Consider the following 19,269-nt stretch of genomic DNA (forward strand, 5'->3'; position numbering starts at 1 on the left):
CCCATTGTATTTTTTGTGATTTAATTGGACATGCTGAAACTTTGTGAGTATTTATTGGCTGGCTAGGGCCTTCTCCAAGTTCCTAGAACAGAGGGCGCAGGGGGATGGTGTAAGTGGGCAGGGCTGGCCAGGACCCAACTCTTCAAGGACCTTTTCAGAGAGCAAAAAAGCCCACGCTATGGAGATAAGCATGGGAGAGACAGCTGGACAGATGTTACTTTTCACTTTTAGATCCCATACCAATCTCACAGTCCTTTCGGCCTCTACGCTCAGCCCTGCCAGATCTTACTGGTCCCAATGGGATGAAATACAATGGACACTCAAAGCCATAGCCACACTCACCTCTTTCACAGACGGGGACAGGAGGATCCCAGCTACCATCACGTTGGCACCGAGTCTCAGCGCTCCCACGCAAGATGTAATCAGGCTCGCATTTGAACATCGCGACAGCTCCAGGTCTGTAGGGGGCCAGTGCCCCATTCGTTCTGCCATTCTCCAGTTCTGGGTTTACACACCTCGCTGAAAGGGAAAGTGTAACAACCACTGTAGGGTCCCCTACATGCGCACAATGGAACGGACCGTTTACCCACTGAGCCGGTTCCTTTGACAAGCCTTTTACATCAGTCTCAAATATGGCTACACTGGGACATCCTCTTTTCAACGTGATCAGTTCTTCAGCAGGGACGTTACCCCGCTGCACTCCCAGAACCATTCCCTGCTGGTACCAGTGGATGCAAAGCCCCTGAAGTTAAAGGAGCGCCTTCTGCCAGCAGCGACTTTGGCCCATTTGTGCCACTGCGGGTTTCATCCCCAGCTGTGGAAACTGCTGAATGGGTGGCCTGTCTCAAATTTCTCTTGATCTCGATATAAATCCCCCGTGTGCCTGACACACGGAGCGAGGCAACGGGAAGCAGCAAACCGAACAGAAATTCACCTTCACATTGAGGGAAGGGGTTGCTCCAGGCTCCGGATGCTGTACAATGGAGTGATGCCTCCCCAACAAGGAAGTAGCCAGGATTACACTGGTACTTCACAGACATCCCACTGGTGAAGACATCTGAGACCTGGCTGCTGAGCCGTCCATTCCTAATGCGTGGAGGAGAGCGGCATTGCTCCACTAAAGAAGAAACATTACATGAGCATAAGTGTCGATAGGAAGTGAACATAAATGACCAGGGACACCCTTCCGAATACCAACTGGCTCATGGACCGAACCCCCACAGCCCTGTGACTGAGACAGCCCCCTTTTGGAAGAATAAATATGATCTAATGAGGCGCTAGAGTTACCTATGTCAAGGAAAGAAGCCATTCTGCACACTCAAATACAGACAGGGAACACAGACTACGTTCTCTTAGGTGTGATCAGAGAGAGATGTGAGCACAACGGTCACTCTCACTCGCTGGCCAGATTTATCCACCGTCTCTGAACTGTGGCTGGTGCTCTGAGAAGCAGGTGCTGAGGTGATTTTAAAGCCTAGGCTCTCATTTTTCAGAGTGACTAGCGACGTTGGGTGCCCAACAACAGACATCTGAAAGGGGCTTCCTTTGCTGAAGGACACAGCAGTTCCCCCTTCCAGAAAAAAAAATCAGACCCCTTTAAGCATTTTAAGGTGGGCAATGAAACATCACTGGAGAAGGCAGACTAATGATTCAGCGTGTTCCATCACTAGCACCAATGCTTCAGGAATCTTTACTTTTTGTAACTTCCCATTATAGAAAAGAGCATGGCTGCAAGACCAGTGTCAAGGAGAAAATCAGAACATGGTTTCATTATTATTCACCATGCAGGAGCTAGTGGGGCAGGGGGTGAGCGAGTATGGTATTCCACATCCATAAAAAGAAGAAAAGCTCTGTCCAATTTACTGGAAGGATTGCTCTAAATTGATAGAAGATTTCAAGTTAAGTGTGGAATCCAGGAGAGGAAGCAGAAATACCCACAACAAGCTGTGGTGGACCAAGAATATCCTCTTCTAAATCACTTCCAGTTCCCATTTCAGAATGGGACAAGACATGAGGTCCTGAAGAGAGGAAGATCAGAGTGTTGTGCTTTCAGCTTTGAGATACAGAAATTCCCCTCCAAAGACCCAATGGTCTTGCAACTTGGCTCACTTCTTGTAGCTGGTGCCGTCTGAGGAATCTTGACACTCAATGCATTGTGGAGAAGCACAATGAGCATACAGAAGAGAGAAAGTATCTCATCTGGCATCCCCAGAGCTCTCAGCACCCTGCTCCACAGCCCCCAGTCTGGTTCATTTCTAATCCTCCAGCTATGCTCCTATCTATTGGGACCCTCTTCCCTCAAACCCATCTCCAGTCTCTTGACTTGAGGAGAGCAGCAGGCAGAACAGATGCAGCCTGGCTAGTGTTTGAGGTGCTCGTGGATCAGACAGAAGGGAAACCCATTTCTAGATGTAGAATATTAAGAAATCAAAGCTTTGACACTTGCCTCGCTCACAGACTGGCACAGGCGGATCCCACGTCTGATCAGTTTGGCACTGGCTCACTCTGGGACCCTTCATTTTGTAGCCAGGATTGCACTCAAAGGTCACATTGTCTTTATAGGAATAGATGCTTTTATCGGCAGATACTTTTCTTCCATTCGGGATGTGTGGGACTGGGCACCTAACCTCTGAAATAGAAATGCTTTTGCTGAAACACAGGGCCAGATAGGAAGACAAAATTTGGCAGCCTATACAGCCCTCCTAGCTGTTTTTACACTATCAACATTTTACACTTTTACACTGTCAACATTTTATATATCCCCTTGTTGCACTATCCTGTGTTCTTCCTCCTTGAAAATAGAGATTGTTGTGGGCAATGTGGAGGGCTGCACTGAGAGAAGGAGCTACACTGGTTACAGAGTTACCTCCCTTCATTGCAACTTGTCAAGGGTCCTCTCCTCAAGGCATGGACTGTGCTCCGACCTCCAAATCATGGAAGCGACCCAGAGTAAAGCCAAGAAGCTCAGCCCTACAAAGACTCAAAGGTCCTTCAGACCCATCGACATCCAACACTGAGGGAGCTCAGCAAGCCACACAGTCAGGGCCAAGATGCATCAGGAGGCAATGTGCTTTGTCTTTGTTAGAGTTAGAAGGGGCAGAATCTTGCAGCCTCCACACACTATACGCCTTCAAATGCAAATGTGCATGGGTCTGGCTGACATTTCTCCCAAGAGTCTCTAGTTACCCATAACAGAACAGTTACCCATGTGTCTAACTAAGCCAACAGCACCAGACCACGGTGTTATCAGAAATAAGTCAACCCTCGCGGTGCAGCTTGTGTGCATGTAACAATTCCATTGGTAGAAAATGGGTCAGTGTTGCGAAGGGCAGACACACTATGTCCTCACATTTCTTGGTTGGCAAACCAAGAGTTTCTACATGTGACAGAGCAGTGTTGGGATAGAAGCACTCATACAAACCCCACCTCCACACCGAGGAGGACGTGCACTCCACACTCCATTTAGCCCATCTTTGGTTGTGCAGTAAATAGAGGTCTCTCCAGTTGGCGGGTAGTCTTTGTCACATTTGTAAGTTATAGCTGTCCCATAATAGAATTCATCCATTAATACCCCATTGTGGGTTCCATTGGGGATGTCTGGAGGGGGAAGACACGGAATACCTGGAGAGACATAGGAGAAGAGTATTTGAGAATAGATACTGTTAAAGAAGCAGCTCCCATTACTTGACCTGCTAATGAAAATGAGCTGCCCTAGCTATGAAACCACTAGAATGAACTAACCCAACAGAGACTGGCCCTGGGGTGTCTGATTCACTCTGACACTGATGTAATGTAAATTGCAAAATTTACTAATTAATACAATTAACTGTAGCAACTTATTGCAGTGCAGCTAGATGTCCAGATTCAGGGTGGATTAAGAACAGAAGCTATTCACAGCAACAAGGGAACAAATGTAACTACTATTCTCTACCCGTATCATGAGACTACCCTGTCGTGGGTGACTTTTGTTTCTCTGTCTCAGCAAATGTAGTATCTCTGACAAACTGAGAATGCCAGGTCAGTGGTTCTTAACCAGGGGTACGTGTACATCTGGGCTATGACAAGGTCTTTTCCGGATATTAAACAAACTCTGGATATTTGCCTAGTTTTACAATTGGCTACATAAAAAGCACTAGCAAAGTCAATAGACCCACTAATTTCATGCAGACAATGACTTATTTATACCACTCTACACACTGAAATGTAAGTATTTTATATATATCTATAATCTATATCTCAATTCATCTATCTATCTATATATATTTGAATGGGTCTGTCTGTGAGCCCATTTGTTCAAAAACTTCTTCCAAATGATAAGAGCTAGGGCCATCACGTTTGCTAAGCATCTTCCTCTTCTCTTAACTAAAAGCAATGTCAGGGTTTGGTTGTGCCAGGACAACTGAAAGCCCTGGGAAAGGAACTATTTTCCAACACATGCCAAAGGAGGGGGTTGCTGTTTGGAGGGATGTGAAACAAGTGTGCCCACTGGGAACAGGGAGCCTGCAGAGAAGAGCTATCCTAATGTATCCACAGGCAACAGCTGTAATACCAATCAAGTGCTCAGCAGGGCTGGAGCTCTTGCATCTTGCTTGCCAACTGTCCAAATTAGTAGCCACCCTTTCCCAACCCTTTCCCCACTGTTCCCAGCCTATGGCTCAGTGCCAGAGGGGGAGAGAAAAGGGACCATGGCTGTCAGGAGGGGACCTGAGAGGAGAAATATGGCCCATGGCAATAACCATCTAGGCGGAATATTGTTGCCATACGAAGTTCAGTGTCCTTTTCAGTTACTCTGGTCTCAAGGAAACGCAAAATTGTTGTTCTCAGGACACACTTCCCCCTGCGGTCTCACATTCACTTCTCAATTGAAGATTCTGTTGTGGTTAGAGGACTCACTTGGGACTCTGAGATTTGGATTTCTTTAGCTCTGCTCCTGGCCAACTTCCTAAATCACCCCGAACACATCTGCATTTCTCTGTGTCTGAGTTCTTCCTCTCTGATGTGGGGATCACAAGGGCTACCCTAACAGTTTATGAACATTTGTGAGGCAAGCAGATCACACAAGTGCCCTTGCCAGCATATGGACAGATGTCTGTAATTCACTCACGCTCGCAAAAGGGCAGCTCACCGCTCCATGCAACGCGCACGCCGAAAAGCACACATCGTCTGGAAGACTTTCCAATCATCCGGTGCCTGGAGTTAGGCAGAAGAATGATCAGTTGTTTTCTGGTTGTTTTATTTATATATTTATTTATTGGCATTTCAGTTCTCCTGAGAAGCTCAGTTATTTAGTAAGCTTTTCTCAGTAGCCGAAGAAGGTCAACAAAGAACGGAATCCTGCACAGGCCCCATCAGCTGGGGTTCTGAGCTCCAGGGGATCCAAGATCTCCTTCCTGTGCCCTCTGCTCCTCCCCACACCAGTAGGGTCATGCCCTGCCAGGGAATCACAAGCCACAGGCAAACTAGGAACATCAGCACTTCGGGGCAGGTTGCTGGGGGTTGTTACTATCCCAGCTCCACACCGGTTCTACACTTCTTACGTTGGAGTGCATTGGGTTATGGGTGTGGGCCTGGCACACCCAGCTGGGGTTGGCCAGCTTGAGACAACCAGTCAGGTCAGTCCTAACCCAAGAAAGTGCTATATATAAACCACTGCATCACACGAGGCCCACATCCACAGACATGGTGGATCTAGAGTTCTGCACCAGCAGCTGCTATGGCCATTTTCTGTGACATGGGACTTGATGTGCAAAGAGATTCTTCCTTTTCCAGCCCAGACATGAGATTCCTACAGCCTTCCCAGCCAGTGCTGCAGCTGCAGAACCTCGCTATTCAGGCCACTGAAGCACTTTCAAAAAAGAGGGCAGGCTACAGATGCCCTATCCACAAGCTCTAACTCAGACAGCTCCCACGCTGGGTGTGTCCTTGGATATGGGAAGGCAGCCCTGGAGTTCCTTCTCTGCATGGCCCTTAGGAAAGGCAACCACGTCACATCATTCAGAAGAAGAACTGTTCCCAGGCCAAAGCAGATTGAAAAGCAAAGACATTCCACAAGACTGAGCACAAACAAGGAAAACAGGGAGTCTTAGGCCAATCCAGCTTTCTTGTCAAAATTACACTGACTGAATCAGGGAGGAGCTGTGCTGGCGTATTATAAAACAGCAATCTGCTTACAGGAGAAGGGAGAATACGAGTGTAAGCAGGGGCTGAACTGCTGCTTGCTATCAGCCAGCTAAAAGGAGAGAGCTGCCCTGGGGGGGAGGGGGGGGAGAGGGGGGAGGGTGTGTGCCCACTACAATTGTTTAGCTCTGCAAGATAATTAGCTGTTGACTGTTGATATGTAAATCCAATTCAGCCAGAGCTGATGGAGGGGCAAGCCGCTTTTTCCAAAGAGAGCACCCAGGCAGTCTGGATGCTCTTTCGAAAAAGCCCTGTTTGCATTCAAGAACGCCTTTTTTCGAAAGAGCACTTTCGAAAAAAGGCGTTCTCCCTCGTGAAATGAGGCGTACCACAGTTGAAAGAAAAGCCGCGTTCTTTCTATTTAATTTTGAAAGAACGCGGCTGTAGTCTAGACGCAGGTGAAGTTTTTTTGAAAAAAGGCTACTTTTTTCAAAAAAATCCTGCAGTCTAGACACAGCCTAAGAGCTGAAATCACTGGTCTGGCTGGGAGCCAGACTCATTGCAGCCAGAGAAGTGGCAGCGGCCAGCAGAGTGGTTGGTGGTAATCACTGGCCAGTGGCGTGGTGTGGCTGGTAGAAGCGGCGACCAGCGGCGTGGAGCAGCGACAGGCAAGGAGTGGCAACCAGCAGCGTGGCGCCTGGTAGGATCAGCAGCAGGCAAGGAGCGGCGGCAAGCTAGGTGTGGTGTCCAGCAGCATGGCACGGCTGGTAGGAGCGGCGGCAGGCGAGGAGCGGCGGCAGGCGACCAGCGGAGCGTCCGGTGGCGTGGAACGAGACAGCTGGTGAAGCATGGCTCGTAAAGTGCCCCCTAAATACCCCCCCACCCTCATTTCTACCCAGGTTGGGAGGTGAAACCCTGTGGGTGAACTTTTGGACTCTGGGTGGCACTGACCAGCGACAGAGACTTTTGGGGTGTCGGACTATGGGTGATTCTTGGCTGGAGTGGGGGAGAGGGGCTTAGCTCATGTTTGGGTTATGAACTCTGTTTGTGGTATTTTCCCAAGTTAATGCTGTATGACTTTTCTCTCCGTTTCATTAAATGTTTCTTTCCTACACTCAGATTCTGTGCTTGTGAGTGGGAAAGCATTGCCTCTCAGAGGCGCCAAGGGGTGTGCAAATTCCCCAGGTAACTGGGTGGGGGCTTGAGCCAGTTCTGTGTGAGATGGACCCCAAGATATTGAACCCGGCCCTGGGTGCTGCCAGGCCTACCCGGCAGAAGGGTTACACGAGGATATCCATTTACATTGCACACCTCCAAGCTAAGCACAAATAGTTAGCTAAGGCATCGGAAACGTACCCTTCGTCACACGTGAAGTTGACCACTGACCCAAACATGTTATCATTTAGTCTAATCCTGCCATTCTCCAGCTCTCCTGGATGACCACACGATTTCCCTGGTAGAGAACAAGGCTTAGATTAAACTTCTCTCTTTCAAGGCAGGAATTATCCTGGGATCCATGGATATTAAACACTCCCCACAAAAATCTTATTTAAAAAGGCCCAGAATGGGCACAGATAAAGACCTTTTACTGGTCACTATTGACTGTTTAAAGATATGTTACATTTTGTAGCATTGACACATCCTCATGCCATTAAGACCTTTTTCTAATAACAGAAACAAAATATTTACTTTTACAGAACTCAGAGGCTTCTGACCACCTTCCATTTTCAAGGCATGTAACACTGGAAGACATCCCTGGGTGTCTGATGTATCCAGGCCGGCAAGTGTATTTTGCAATCGCCCCAATGATAAAGTGGTTCATATTTTTATATTCATTCCTCAGCTCAGCAAAGCTTAACCTCGTTGGGACACCACAGCCATCTAGCAAGAAATGAAACACAGATTAGAAATAAGAGCCACGTCTACTGTGCTGGTACATAAACAGATCAGGTGGAGGCAGATAAAACAATATTTTTACAAAGACTGTTTCTACGCTGCACAGTGCTGTGTTGGGGGGACTGCATCTCCTTCCAAAATACCTACCACTACTCACTGAAGTGATGTTGTTAGGTCAAAAGGAGAGCTCTTTCCAGTCAGCATCAAGCAGCTACATAAGCAAATTTATAGTAGTACAGCCGCATCGATACAGCGGTGTCGTGAGAAACTTGCTATTAAGAAAGGGCTGAGGATCTGCTTTGTAAACATTCTTGCAGATGTTAAACTAGAGATTAACACACACACACACACACACACACACACACACACACACACACACACACACACCATTTGCATCTGGTTATAAATATCCATCATTGTATTGCCTTAGCGCAGCGTCTATATTCAGTGGTACAATCAGGGGTGTCCCGGATGTATAGGCCGACTCGGCCATCGCCTAGGGTGCCGCGTTAAACAGGGCGCCCAATGATGACATCACGCCATTGAGGGCTGTGGAGATGGGGGAACCGATCACGCATTCCACCCGGGGCGCCAGCTGCTGGCAACCTGCCTCAGGCCGCCCCTGGGTACAATGAACTGGAAGCTAAGTTATTATAATGATCCCTTCTGGCCTTAAAATATATGAATGAACTCCCATTGTAGCCAGATCCGTTGAGTCCCAATTGAGTGATTTCTCCGCTAGACCTTATACCTCTTCCTTCCTCTAAATCAGGCTGGTAAGCTAGAAAAAAAATCTAATGTTTAATATTTATAAGTAGACCATAATTTTACACCTCTGAGAAGCAAGCAAACCCCTGAGCACAGTGACAGCTAATTGCAGGCATGGAATGTAAGGTGTTTATACAAAAGTGCTCCTAAACAAATTAATATTCAGGTGATTTCCAATCTCTACTAAATGGGCTGGTGACTGTTCCCCACTGAGTTTTGACTATGAACATGGAGCACTTGATACCCTGATGGTTTGCAAGTTTTCCATTCTGTTAGATGGATGTTTGGATCTATTGGGTAAGTAGTCTTTCCTCGGTAAAATCTCCTACCCCTAATACTGACAAAATGAGGAACCTTGATATTCCAGACACTTTGTTTTCATAAGAACATAAGAACAGCCGTACTGGGTCAGACCAAAGGTCCTTCTAGCCAGTATCCTGTCTGCCGACAGTGGCCAGCACCAGGTGCCCCAGAGAGGGTGGACCGAAGACAATGATCAAGCGATTTGTCTCCTGCCATCTCTCTCCAGCCTCTGACAAACAGAGGCCAAGGACACCATTTTATCCCCTGGCTAATAGCCTTTTATGGACCTAACCTCCATTAAATTATCTAGCTTCTCTTTAAACTCTATTATAGTCCTAGCTTTCACAGCCTCCTCTGGCAAGGAGTTCCACAGGTTGACTACATGCTGTGTGAAGAAGAACTTTCTTTTATTCGTTTTAAACCTGCTACCCATTAATTTCATTTGGTGTCCTCTAGTTCTTCTATTTAAGGAACTAATAAATAACTTTTCTTTATCGGCCCTCTCCACACCACTCATGATTTTATAGACCTCTATCATATCCCCCCTCAGTCTCCTCTTTTCTAAACTGAAAAGTCCCAGTCGCTTTAACCCCTCCTCATATGGGACCCGTTCCAAACCCCTAATCATTTTAGTTGCTCTTCTCTGAACCCTTTCCAAGGCCAAAATATCTTTTTTGAGATGAGGAGACCACATCTGTACACAGTATTCAAGATGTGAGCGTACCATAGTTTTATACAGGGGCAGTAAGATATTCTGGGTCTTATTTTCTATCCCTTTCCTAATAATTCCTAGCATCCTATTTGCCTTTTTGACTGCCACTGCACACTGCGTGGAAGTTTTCAGAGAACTGTCCACGATAACTCCAAGATCTCTTTCCTGATTTGTCGTAGCCAAATTAGCCCCCATCATACTGTACGTATAGTTGTGGTTATTTTTCCCGATGTGCATTACTTTACACTTATCCACATTAAATTTCATTTGCCATTTTGTTGCCCAATCACTCAGTTTGGTGAGATCTTCTTGGAGTCCCTCACAGTCTGCTTCTGTCTTGACTATCCTAAACAGTTTGGTATCATCTGCAAACTTTACTACCTCACTGCTTACCCCTTTCTCCAGATCATTTATGAATAAGTTGAAAAGGATTGGTCCCAGGACTGACCCTAAAGGACACGACTAGCTACCCCTCTCCAATCTGAAAATTTACCATTTATTCCTACCCTTTTTCTCCTGTCTTTTAACCAGTTCTCAATCCAAGAAAGGACCTTTCCTCTTATCCCATGGCCATGTAATTTACACAAGAGTCTTTGGTGAGGGACCTTGTCAAAGGCTTTCTGAAAATCCAAGTATACTATATCTACTGGATCCCCCTTATCCTCATGTTTGTTAACCCCTTCAAAGAACTCTAATAGATTAGTAAGACAGGATTTCCCTTTACAGAAACCATGTTGACTTTCCAACTTGAAAAAAAAAATCCAGATCATATAAAAGTAACAAAAGTCTTTACTAAACAAAATGTCCCAGTCGGTGCCTGTTTCTTTCTACATGCAAACTTTGATACTTTTTATTAATTAATATCTAATCCAAAAAACTCCATTCAGTTTGATTACATTGCCTTTACTTCTGTGTTTGATTCTACTACCCTTTCCTTTTGAAATTAGATTCCCTTATTTGTATTTTCTGTCTCAAGGTTTTACATCCATGTTTTTAGTATCTGACCACTTCCCATAGACAAAGGCAGATAGAGGACATCATAAAGCCTCTGGAATGTCTTCTTTCCAAGGTTATTGGAAACACCATTTAGATGGGGGCTTTTTTAGAGTGATTCTGTTATACCAAATGGCTTGTAGGGGGAGTTTTGTCATTGCTTCAGTAAAATTATTGTGGCTATTGGGTAATTTCTGCTTGTCTACGGTATTTTGTTTTCCTGCTTAGGACTCAGAGGCCATACTGCTGTCTTTTAAATGTTGTTCATAAATGATTCTGCACCAAGGTTTGTAATGGTCTGCTAAATGGGGCAAAACTTCCATACTTAGCCCAGAGAAAGCCATTTAAATAGCACTCAAGAACTCCTGCATGCTTTGCAGTTCTTACACCAACCAAGAAGGTTATCCATTTCCCTAACATTGTTAACTTACCTTCAGAGTGCAAGAAAAGGGGGACATTTCTCTTATTTAGAACCCCAGGAACAATTACTGGAAATAAATGTAAGTAAAAGGTTTGCAGCTACAAAACTGAAATTTCTGAATTCGAGGCACATATCCAACTCTTTTATCAGTCAGATTTCCAAAGGCCACGGAAATGCCACTACGACATATGCAAAATTATAGATCTTTGTTGCTTTCAGAATTGGTGGGAAACCAACAAAAGAAAAAGTTATGAAGACTCAGGCTATGTCTACACTGGCGTGTTCTCACACAAAAACTCTTTTGCAGAAGAGAGTGTCTACACTGGCATGTGCTTTTGCGCAAGAGCATCCATGCCAGTGTGGACGCTCTCTTGTGCAAGAAAGCTCTGATGGCCATTTTAGCCATTGGGCTTTCTTGTGCAAGAAATTCATGTTGCCTGTCTACACTGGCCTCTTGCGCAAGAACAGTTGCGCAAAAGGGCTTATTCCTGAGCAGGAGCATCAGAGTTCTGGCGCAAAAAGCCCTGATTTCATACATTAGAATGTCAGTTTACTTGCGCAAGAACACGCGGCCAATGTAGACAGGCAGCAAGTTTTTGCACAAGAGCGGCCGCTTTTGCACGAGATTGCGCCAATGTAGACACAGCCTCACAGTTTAACACTGACATAAAAGCCTTACCCTGAACCATAAATCACTGCTACATTCTCCTAACCAATTTCAATAATACTGAGCATTTGGCTGTCTACCCTGCAAGCGTTCAGAAACTTGCACAACATCTACACTGCATGCATGTTCTTGCGCAAGTAAATTTACAGTAAAGCATCAGAAGAGAGGGTTTCTTGAGCAAGAGCTATTCCTCTGCCAACAAGGAATAAGCCCTCTTGTGCAAGCCCTCTTGTGCAAGAGCTCTTGTGCAAGAAGGCAGTTGGATGGGAACAGGCTAAAATGGCCATCAGAGCTTTCTTGAACAAAAGAGCATACACATCGCCACAGACACTCTTGAGCAAAAGCACATGGCCGTGTGGACACCGTCTTACGCAAGAACTCTTGTGCAAAAAGTTCTTGTGCAAGAAGCCTGCAGTGCAGCCATAGCCTTTATGTTGTCACAGTCTTATAGAATTACTAATTAGTTGCGGGATGAAGATGGAAGTTGTTACACCAAAGAGTTCCTTTTAAAAAAAAAAGTATTATGATTGACCTTCTTGTCTCTAGTAAGAGTCTTAGCAGATATTTTCCTCAGAGTTTTGACTGTGTATGTGGAGAAACCATTATCCTGATCAAACAAAGGGATTCTTACCAACAACATTTCATTCAGTAGGTAAGAGACTCTACAGTTTAATTCATTGAATAAAGGAAACATAGGGACAGACTAGTGTTCAACTATATAATATTTAATTCATATGTATCTTTCACTTCTGCAAATCAACGGTAGTGGTTTGACACTTCGTTTCTTGCTCATTAACCCACTATTTTTATCTATGTTAAAGCACTTCTTATATTTCAAAAATATAATGCATCAAACCTTAACCTGAACTCTCACTACCCATATCCTCATATAAACTTTGTTGAGCTAGTCAGCCAGGCACAGTTCCATAGTTCTTCTGAGTTAAAGGAGACTCCCATGGTCCTGAGTGGGGAGTTATGCTTGAGTAATGGAATACAGAATTTGGTCTCCTGACCTAAGCAAACAAACAGGCATGTGGGCAGCCATCTCAAAAAACTACTTCACGAAGCCTAAGGGTATATTCCGGAGGCAGAGTGCTTACACCCATTTCGCAGAGGAGCAGAAGGAAAGCACAGAAAGAGAAAGGGACTTGCCTACATGACCATGAATGTGGCCAGCCTAGAGTCACTGTCAGAAGGGAAGTGAAGGGCCAAATGTAACCTAGCAGCAGAGTGGGAGAAAGCTAAATGAGAGCATTTTGTGGCCATTCTTTCAACTTTAAGACCCCATGAGGATATGGATAACGCAAGGGAAGTGCTTCTGTCAATACATGGCCTTTACCTCTAAAGCCTGATGCTGCCCTGCTAGGATGGGCGAAGAGAACAGGTTAGACTGACATCTGTCAGGGATGGGGAACCTTTTTGGGGGCTGGAGGGTGCTGACCCACAGAAAAGTGAGAAGCAACCCCCCCCCCCCCCACACACACACACACAACAAGAACACCTCACGGATGTGGCCCCTGATGGAGAAGCAGAAAGACACTCCCCAATTTCCCCTCACACACCAAAGCTTTACCAGGCTCAGGCTAGTAGACTTTGTGGGCCCTTCTAGGCTCTGGGGTGGGTCGGGTTCAGTGTGTGGGAGGGAGCTGCCAGGAGGCAGGCTGAGGGTGTGGGGGGTGGGTCTGGGATGGTGGTACGGCACAGGAGCAGGCTAAGGGTGTGAGGGCTGGGTGGGAGGAAGGGTGCAGGAGCAGAATAGGAGTGCATCAGCAGGCTGGGGTTGGGGGTGCTGCAGGGCTAGAGCACCAACGCCAGCTCCTTGATGCTTGGGGCAGCCGGGAGCCTCAGGGGCCGTATTCAGGCAAGCTGGGGGCAGATACAGCCCTGGAGTGTAGGTTCCCCACCCCAATCTAGACGGCACTTGGTCCTGCCCTGAGAAGACTGGACTCCATGACCTCCCGCGGTCCCGTCCCGTTCCAGTGTTCTAGGAGCCTGGGCCCCAACCCACAGAGGTACCGAATCCCCCTTGTTTTCCTGTGATAGTGCGGGTGGTGCTGAAACACTTTCCCCCGGCAGTCAAATACCCAGGGCAGCCCCTCCGCTCACCACAGTGGGAGCTGCCGGGGGGAGGGGGGCAGAGAAGGGAGTGTAAAGGGGAAGGAGACCCACAGGGGAGCGATGGGGCAGGAATGGGGCCGAGGGCGGGAGGGAGCCGCGGCGGCGGAGGGGCTGGCCGGAGGGGAAGAGCCGAGGCGGGAGGGATGCTCGGGGCTCACCTGGATGCCGGGCGGCCGCTGCCAGGAGCGCTGCCCAGCCGCCCAAGAGGCGGAGGAGGAAGGCGCCGCGACGCATCCCGCCAGGCAGCAGCACTGAGCGCGGCTGCCCCGGGCCGGCGAGGGTATCGCACGCGGCCGCCTCCGCCCCCCGGGGAGGGACCAGGGCGCGGCAGCCCCGCCCCGCGCGCACCTGGCTCCTTGCTCCCGAGCACGGAGCTCGCTGGCTGCTGCTGGGTGCAGGAGCCGCAGCTGCGGGCACGGCCGAGCAGCGCCGCTCAGGTGCAGTCCCACGGCTTAAAAGCCCCCCCACGTGCCCAGCTCCGGCCCCCACCTCATCTGAGACTCTCCACTTTCCTTTAAAACAAAGTTCCAATTCTCCAGTATTGCTTGCGGGACCCCAGAGCATGTCTACACTGGTGCATTCTTGCGCACGAGCACATCCACACAGCCCTGTGCTTTTGTGCAAGAGCATCCATGGCAGCCTGGCCCCACTCTTACACAAGACACCTCTGATGGTCATTTTAAGCCATAGCAAAATGCAGGACAATGTAGCACTTTAAAGACTAACAAGATGGTTTATTGTTAGTCTTTAAAGTGCTACATTGTCCTGCATTTTGCTTCAGCTACCCCAGACTAACACGGCTACATTTCTATCACTATTTAAGCCATAGGGCTTTCTTGCACAAGAAACCCCTGCCATGTGTCCACACCGCCTTCTTGTGCAACAGCTCCTGCACAAGATGGCTTACACTTGTTAGAAACGAGCATAGCTGTTGCACAAGATGCCCTCTCTTCCAATGCCCTACTGTAAATCATCTTGCACAAGAGCAGGCAGGCAGTGTGGATGCTTTGCGGGTTGTTGCACAAAAACCCCTCAGGGCAGACCCAGCTGAAGGGAACGCACAAGTGCATATTTAAAACACCGTGGTCACTCTGAAGTCTTTGGTTTTGGAGGCAGGAATTGCAAAAGACTTGGGTCTGGTAATTCTGCCACTGCTGGCAGGATTGAGGTTTGCTGTTTCTCAATGGGAAAAGTGTGGCAGTTCATAGAAACAGTCCTGGTGCTTTCTTGGGTGCAGGGTTGTTTCAATAAGGGGATTTTTACATACTGAAGTCTCTATTATTGCTGCAAAATGAGAAGTTGCTCAGCAGCTGCCAAGTCAGATGTGAACTGTAGCAGGATTGTTCCACATAACAGTGACTACCTGTGAATTTACCAAGAGGAAGGGCTTGTTCCTTCTTCAAGCCACCTCCTCAGCACCCTCATGTCATCCCAGCTGTCTCAGCAAGCTCTACATGGCACAGGGGAGGAAGCTGAGAATGCAAGTGACAGGGAAAAAAGAGCAAGAACCAAACTATGGTAAAACATGTAGCTAGGAGGCTTTTCTTCACTGATGAGTGACTCAGTTAGAATGGTGCAGTACGTGAGCAAATGGAAGGATGTGGTACATACAGGTGGTGCTTTTAAGTACTGCTCATGCTGTGGAACCAGCAAAGGAGGAGTATGGTATCTGTGGCTTCAGTTGCATTTCTCCTTACTGAAGATCAGCACACGAAGCAGGTATCTAAAACACATTCTATTAATCAAGTCACACAAACTTGCGGTTTCTATTTCTATCCCATATTTAAAAGTGCATGCATTGGGTTCATTAGACCTTATCTCCCTCCCACACACTCCAACAGTCTCACGTTAAAACTGCTTACCTTTTACATGCTGCTGCAGCACAGGGTAGCCAGCAAGGTAGGAGAAATGGAGAGCCACTTACTGCTCACAGGAACTAGGGTCTAAGCACACATCATGGCAAAGCTGAACTAGTATCTGACTTCACCACCCTCTCCCCTCATTAACTTGCCACATTTGGTGCATGTTATTTTATGACGAATGTTTTTTCACTTAACTATTTACTTGCAGTAGAGATGTCTCAATGCTGCTTTAAAGTGATTTTTTCCTAACATTTTCCCATTATCTCATTGTATGGAAAGTTGAGGTGAGCAGCAGCACAGTGGCATGGTACAGCTCCTCCCAACAAATGTCAATAGTGTTTTTCCTCAAACTCACTTGGACTCTTAAAAATACCATTGCATTTAAAATGGCAGCAGCACCTGGTGGCTCATCTACACTACCACCATCACTGTCTATACTGAGGGTACATCTAGACTACATGCCTCTGGCACCAGAGGCATGTAGATTAGACTACGCAGTATAGGAAAATGAAGCGGCAATTTAAATAATTGCCACTTCATTTAAATTTACATGGCTGCCACACTGAGCCGATCAGCTGTTTGTCAGCTCAGCACAGGACTCTGGACATTCTGCAGTCGACATCAAAGGCATTTGTCGGCCTCCCAGGTGCTAATCCCAGGAGGCATACCTGGGAGGACGACAAACAGCTTATCGGCTCAGCATAGCAGCCATGTAAATTTAAATGAAGCAGCAATTTAAACCCCTGCTTCATTTTCCTATGCCAGGTAGTCCAATCTACATGCCTCTGGCGACAGAGGCATGTAGTCTAGACATGCCCCAAGTCATGTCCACTTCAATTACATACATTGCATAACTTAGAGCATTGTAGACATGACTGAACGTTGACCTATGTCGAAGATATTCTCCCATCACCATAGCTTCCATCTCTTGACAAGGTGGAGTACTGATAAACAGGAAAGCACTCTCCCATAGACATAACCCATCTTCACCAGCTCCACTAACATCCATGTTGCTTGCTACATCAGAGCAGTGATTTTCCCCAGCAGGGTAGATGAGACTGGAGCCTTTGTCCTGCTTTAAGCCAGACCCCCATTATGGCTCCATCAGTGCTCAGCTGTAGAGTAGATAGAACTACTATGAACTGCAGTTCACACAGGTGCATCTTATACCTACCCATGCTTGAAAACTGAAGATGCACTAGTGCAAATCAAAGATTAACCTGACACTATGCTGGGGAGTTGAACTGCTAACCAAGGAATCCCCAGCATAGCTATGACTTTAGCAACCAATGGAAATTAACACATCTAAATCCAGACACACACCTCAGGTGATCTGAGCAAAGGCAAGCTTCATTGCAAAACTTTGTGGTTTCCAGTGAGCATCATATCTATTCCCCCCCCCCCCCATTAATCCCAATTCTATTGTATACTATCCAAACAGTGAGAGCATCTTACTGTACAAGTGATCCCACTGATGCTATAGACCCTGTAATTTCTGGCAGTCCATTGCTACAAGGACCATAAGACTTCCTGCTCCCTTGCTAACAAGATCCATACCCTTGGAAATCAAGGATGACACTTTGTCAAGAAAGGGATGAGTCATCTTCTTTGAAAAACTAACTACCTACCAGATCACTGTAGAAGGGCAGATTTCAGCATTCCCCCCCCCCCCCCCCCCCCAATCAGTAATGAGGCAGATGATTAATGCATAAGAGGAAAAAAGTCAGGATGCTGAAGTTTAATACATTCTTTATTTAGAGAAGACTTACGTACAACACAAATTCCCATTTCTTCATTTGATAAATAAGCAGATTGCCACGTAAAATTCTGTACAACTCATAAATACAAATAAATTATATTTCCAGTGATAATGACAAACAGCATTTGGCTACAATTAACCTTTTCCAGAGAATTATATCCTGAACGTAAAAAACTCACAAAAATGTGAACCAAACTTATTTCCTGCTACTGGAATATAAAAATAGAATTTTTTAGGCACAGGATCAAAGATGAATTTGCTCACAATATAGCCATTTTACTGTTTACTTTTCAGAAAGTGCTCATGGCTTATAGGGAAATAGATATAATTTGCTTTGGCTCTCAATAGGAGCTTAAAAATGTGGTAGTGTCAATTCTGAACACCTGAAAGTAATATCCAGATACTGCACCCTGTGATGCTCTACCCTGTATTGAATGCAATACTTGGGGTAAGAATACTGCAGTATTGCTAGTTTGGGGGTTTTCCTTTTAGTTTCCTGGACATGGGAATCAAGGAACACTGATTATACACAAGTTTTGATTTAAAAGAGGATGATAAGTCTGAACAATTAAAAGCAGATCAGTAAGTTCCTTTGGCATCATTAAATCTGCACTTTTAGAGGGACAATAGGAACTTCTATTTGGAAATTTCAACAGGCCTTTCCTCTCAACAGCAACCACAACCCAGAATACACCATACGTTCAGGTAGTTAAAAGTATTCTATAAAAAGGAACTCCACACTATGCAGAGGTAACAATATGGTAGCTAATTTTATGTTCATGAGACTCACTGATGCTACCACCATGATTGCTTCTGAGCCCTTAAGCATTCACATTCACTGCTATCTTTGAAAACTGGGTGAGGGAGACACTCTTTTCTTTAATGCTGCTTCACTCAAGCTCAACACCTCTACCTCTATTTGAATTCACTGGGGAAGGGGGGGAGGGGAAGAAGGCCTGCAGTGAGAGGAGTCTAGGAAATGTAGTGCACTTATATGAAGTTTCTCAATTTTTCCATTGTCTTCTGCTATTGTGTTCACTGCTAGATGAAGATAGTCAGCACTGCCAGGATGACAGACATCTTTCCTGCAAAAAACCAAAATAAAGGAAGTTAAAACAGCAGAAATGCATAGTATCTTGACTTTACTCCATATGTTTAGTAAAACAAGCTTTCTTCATGTTATGTTTTCTAATGGTCCGCAAGAATATTTGTTAATCTTAGTTAATACCGTAACAAAATGTCCAAGTAAAGCAGAGTTAATGCTGTTTCTTCAGGGGCCATGTCCAACCCCCAAAAGAGGCAGAAAACCAATTATGGATGAATCTGTAAGCAGAGTTAGCTAATTAGTCACTGTTTGCCATTACAGATTATAAATATAGAACTGGACTATTTATGTTCCCTCCCCCTAAATGAGGAAGGATAATGCTCATCTGTTCACAGCCGGGGGGAGGGGGGAGAAGAGAAGAGAGCCATCTATAACATTATTTTAGGACCCATTGGTTAATTCCATTGACTAGTCACATTATCCAAGAATCTTATTCAACTACAAACCCAAAGGATAGCAGAGTACTGTTTAAGAGAGTCAACAGTGCTTTTGGAGTAATATCAGGACTCCGGTTTCACAGTGAGCCCACCACCACAGCTCAGCTCCCT

The 19,269-nt window shown here is 46.1% G+C and overlaps 1 protein-coding gene across 1 annotated transcript in view; it reads right to left on the reverse strand.

Moving 5' to 3' along the window:
* Positions 1-19,269, reverse strand: part of CR1 (complement C3b/C4b receptor 1 (Knops blood group)) — a 297,719-nt gene that overhangs the window by 95,742 nt on the left and 182,708 nt on the right. Inside the window, exons 44-47 of the mRNA XM_075909850.1 lie at positions 3,427-3,621; positions 2,447-2,629; positions 935-1,117; positions 343-519 (exon numbers count right to left, since the gene is read on the reverse strand). Coding sequence (XP_075765965.1) covers positions 343-519; positions 935-1,117; positions 2,447-2,629; positions 3,427-3,621 — 738 coding nt within the window. The remainder of the gene's footprint in view (positions 1-342; positions 520-934; positions 1,118-2,446; positions 2,630-3,426; positions 3,622-19,269) is intronic.

This window comes from Pelodiscus sinensis, chromosome 27 (genome assembly GCF_049634645.1).
Source record: "Pelodiscus sinensis isolate JC-2024 chromosome 27, ASM4963464v1, whole genome shotgun sequence".
NCBI classification, from domain to species: Eukaryota; Metazoa; Chordata; order Testudines; family Trionychidae; genus Pelodiscus; species Pelodiscus sinensis.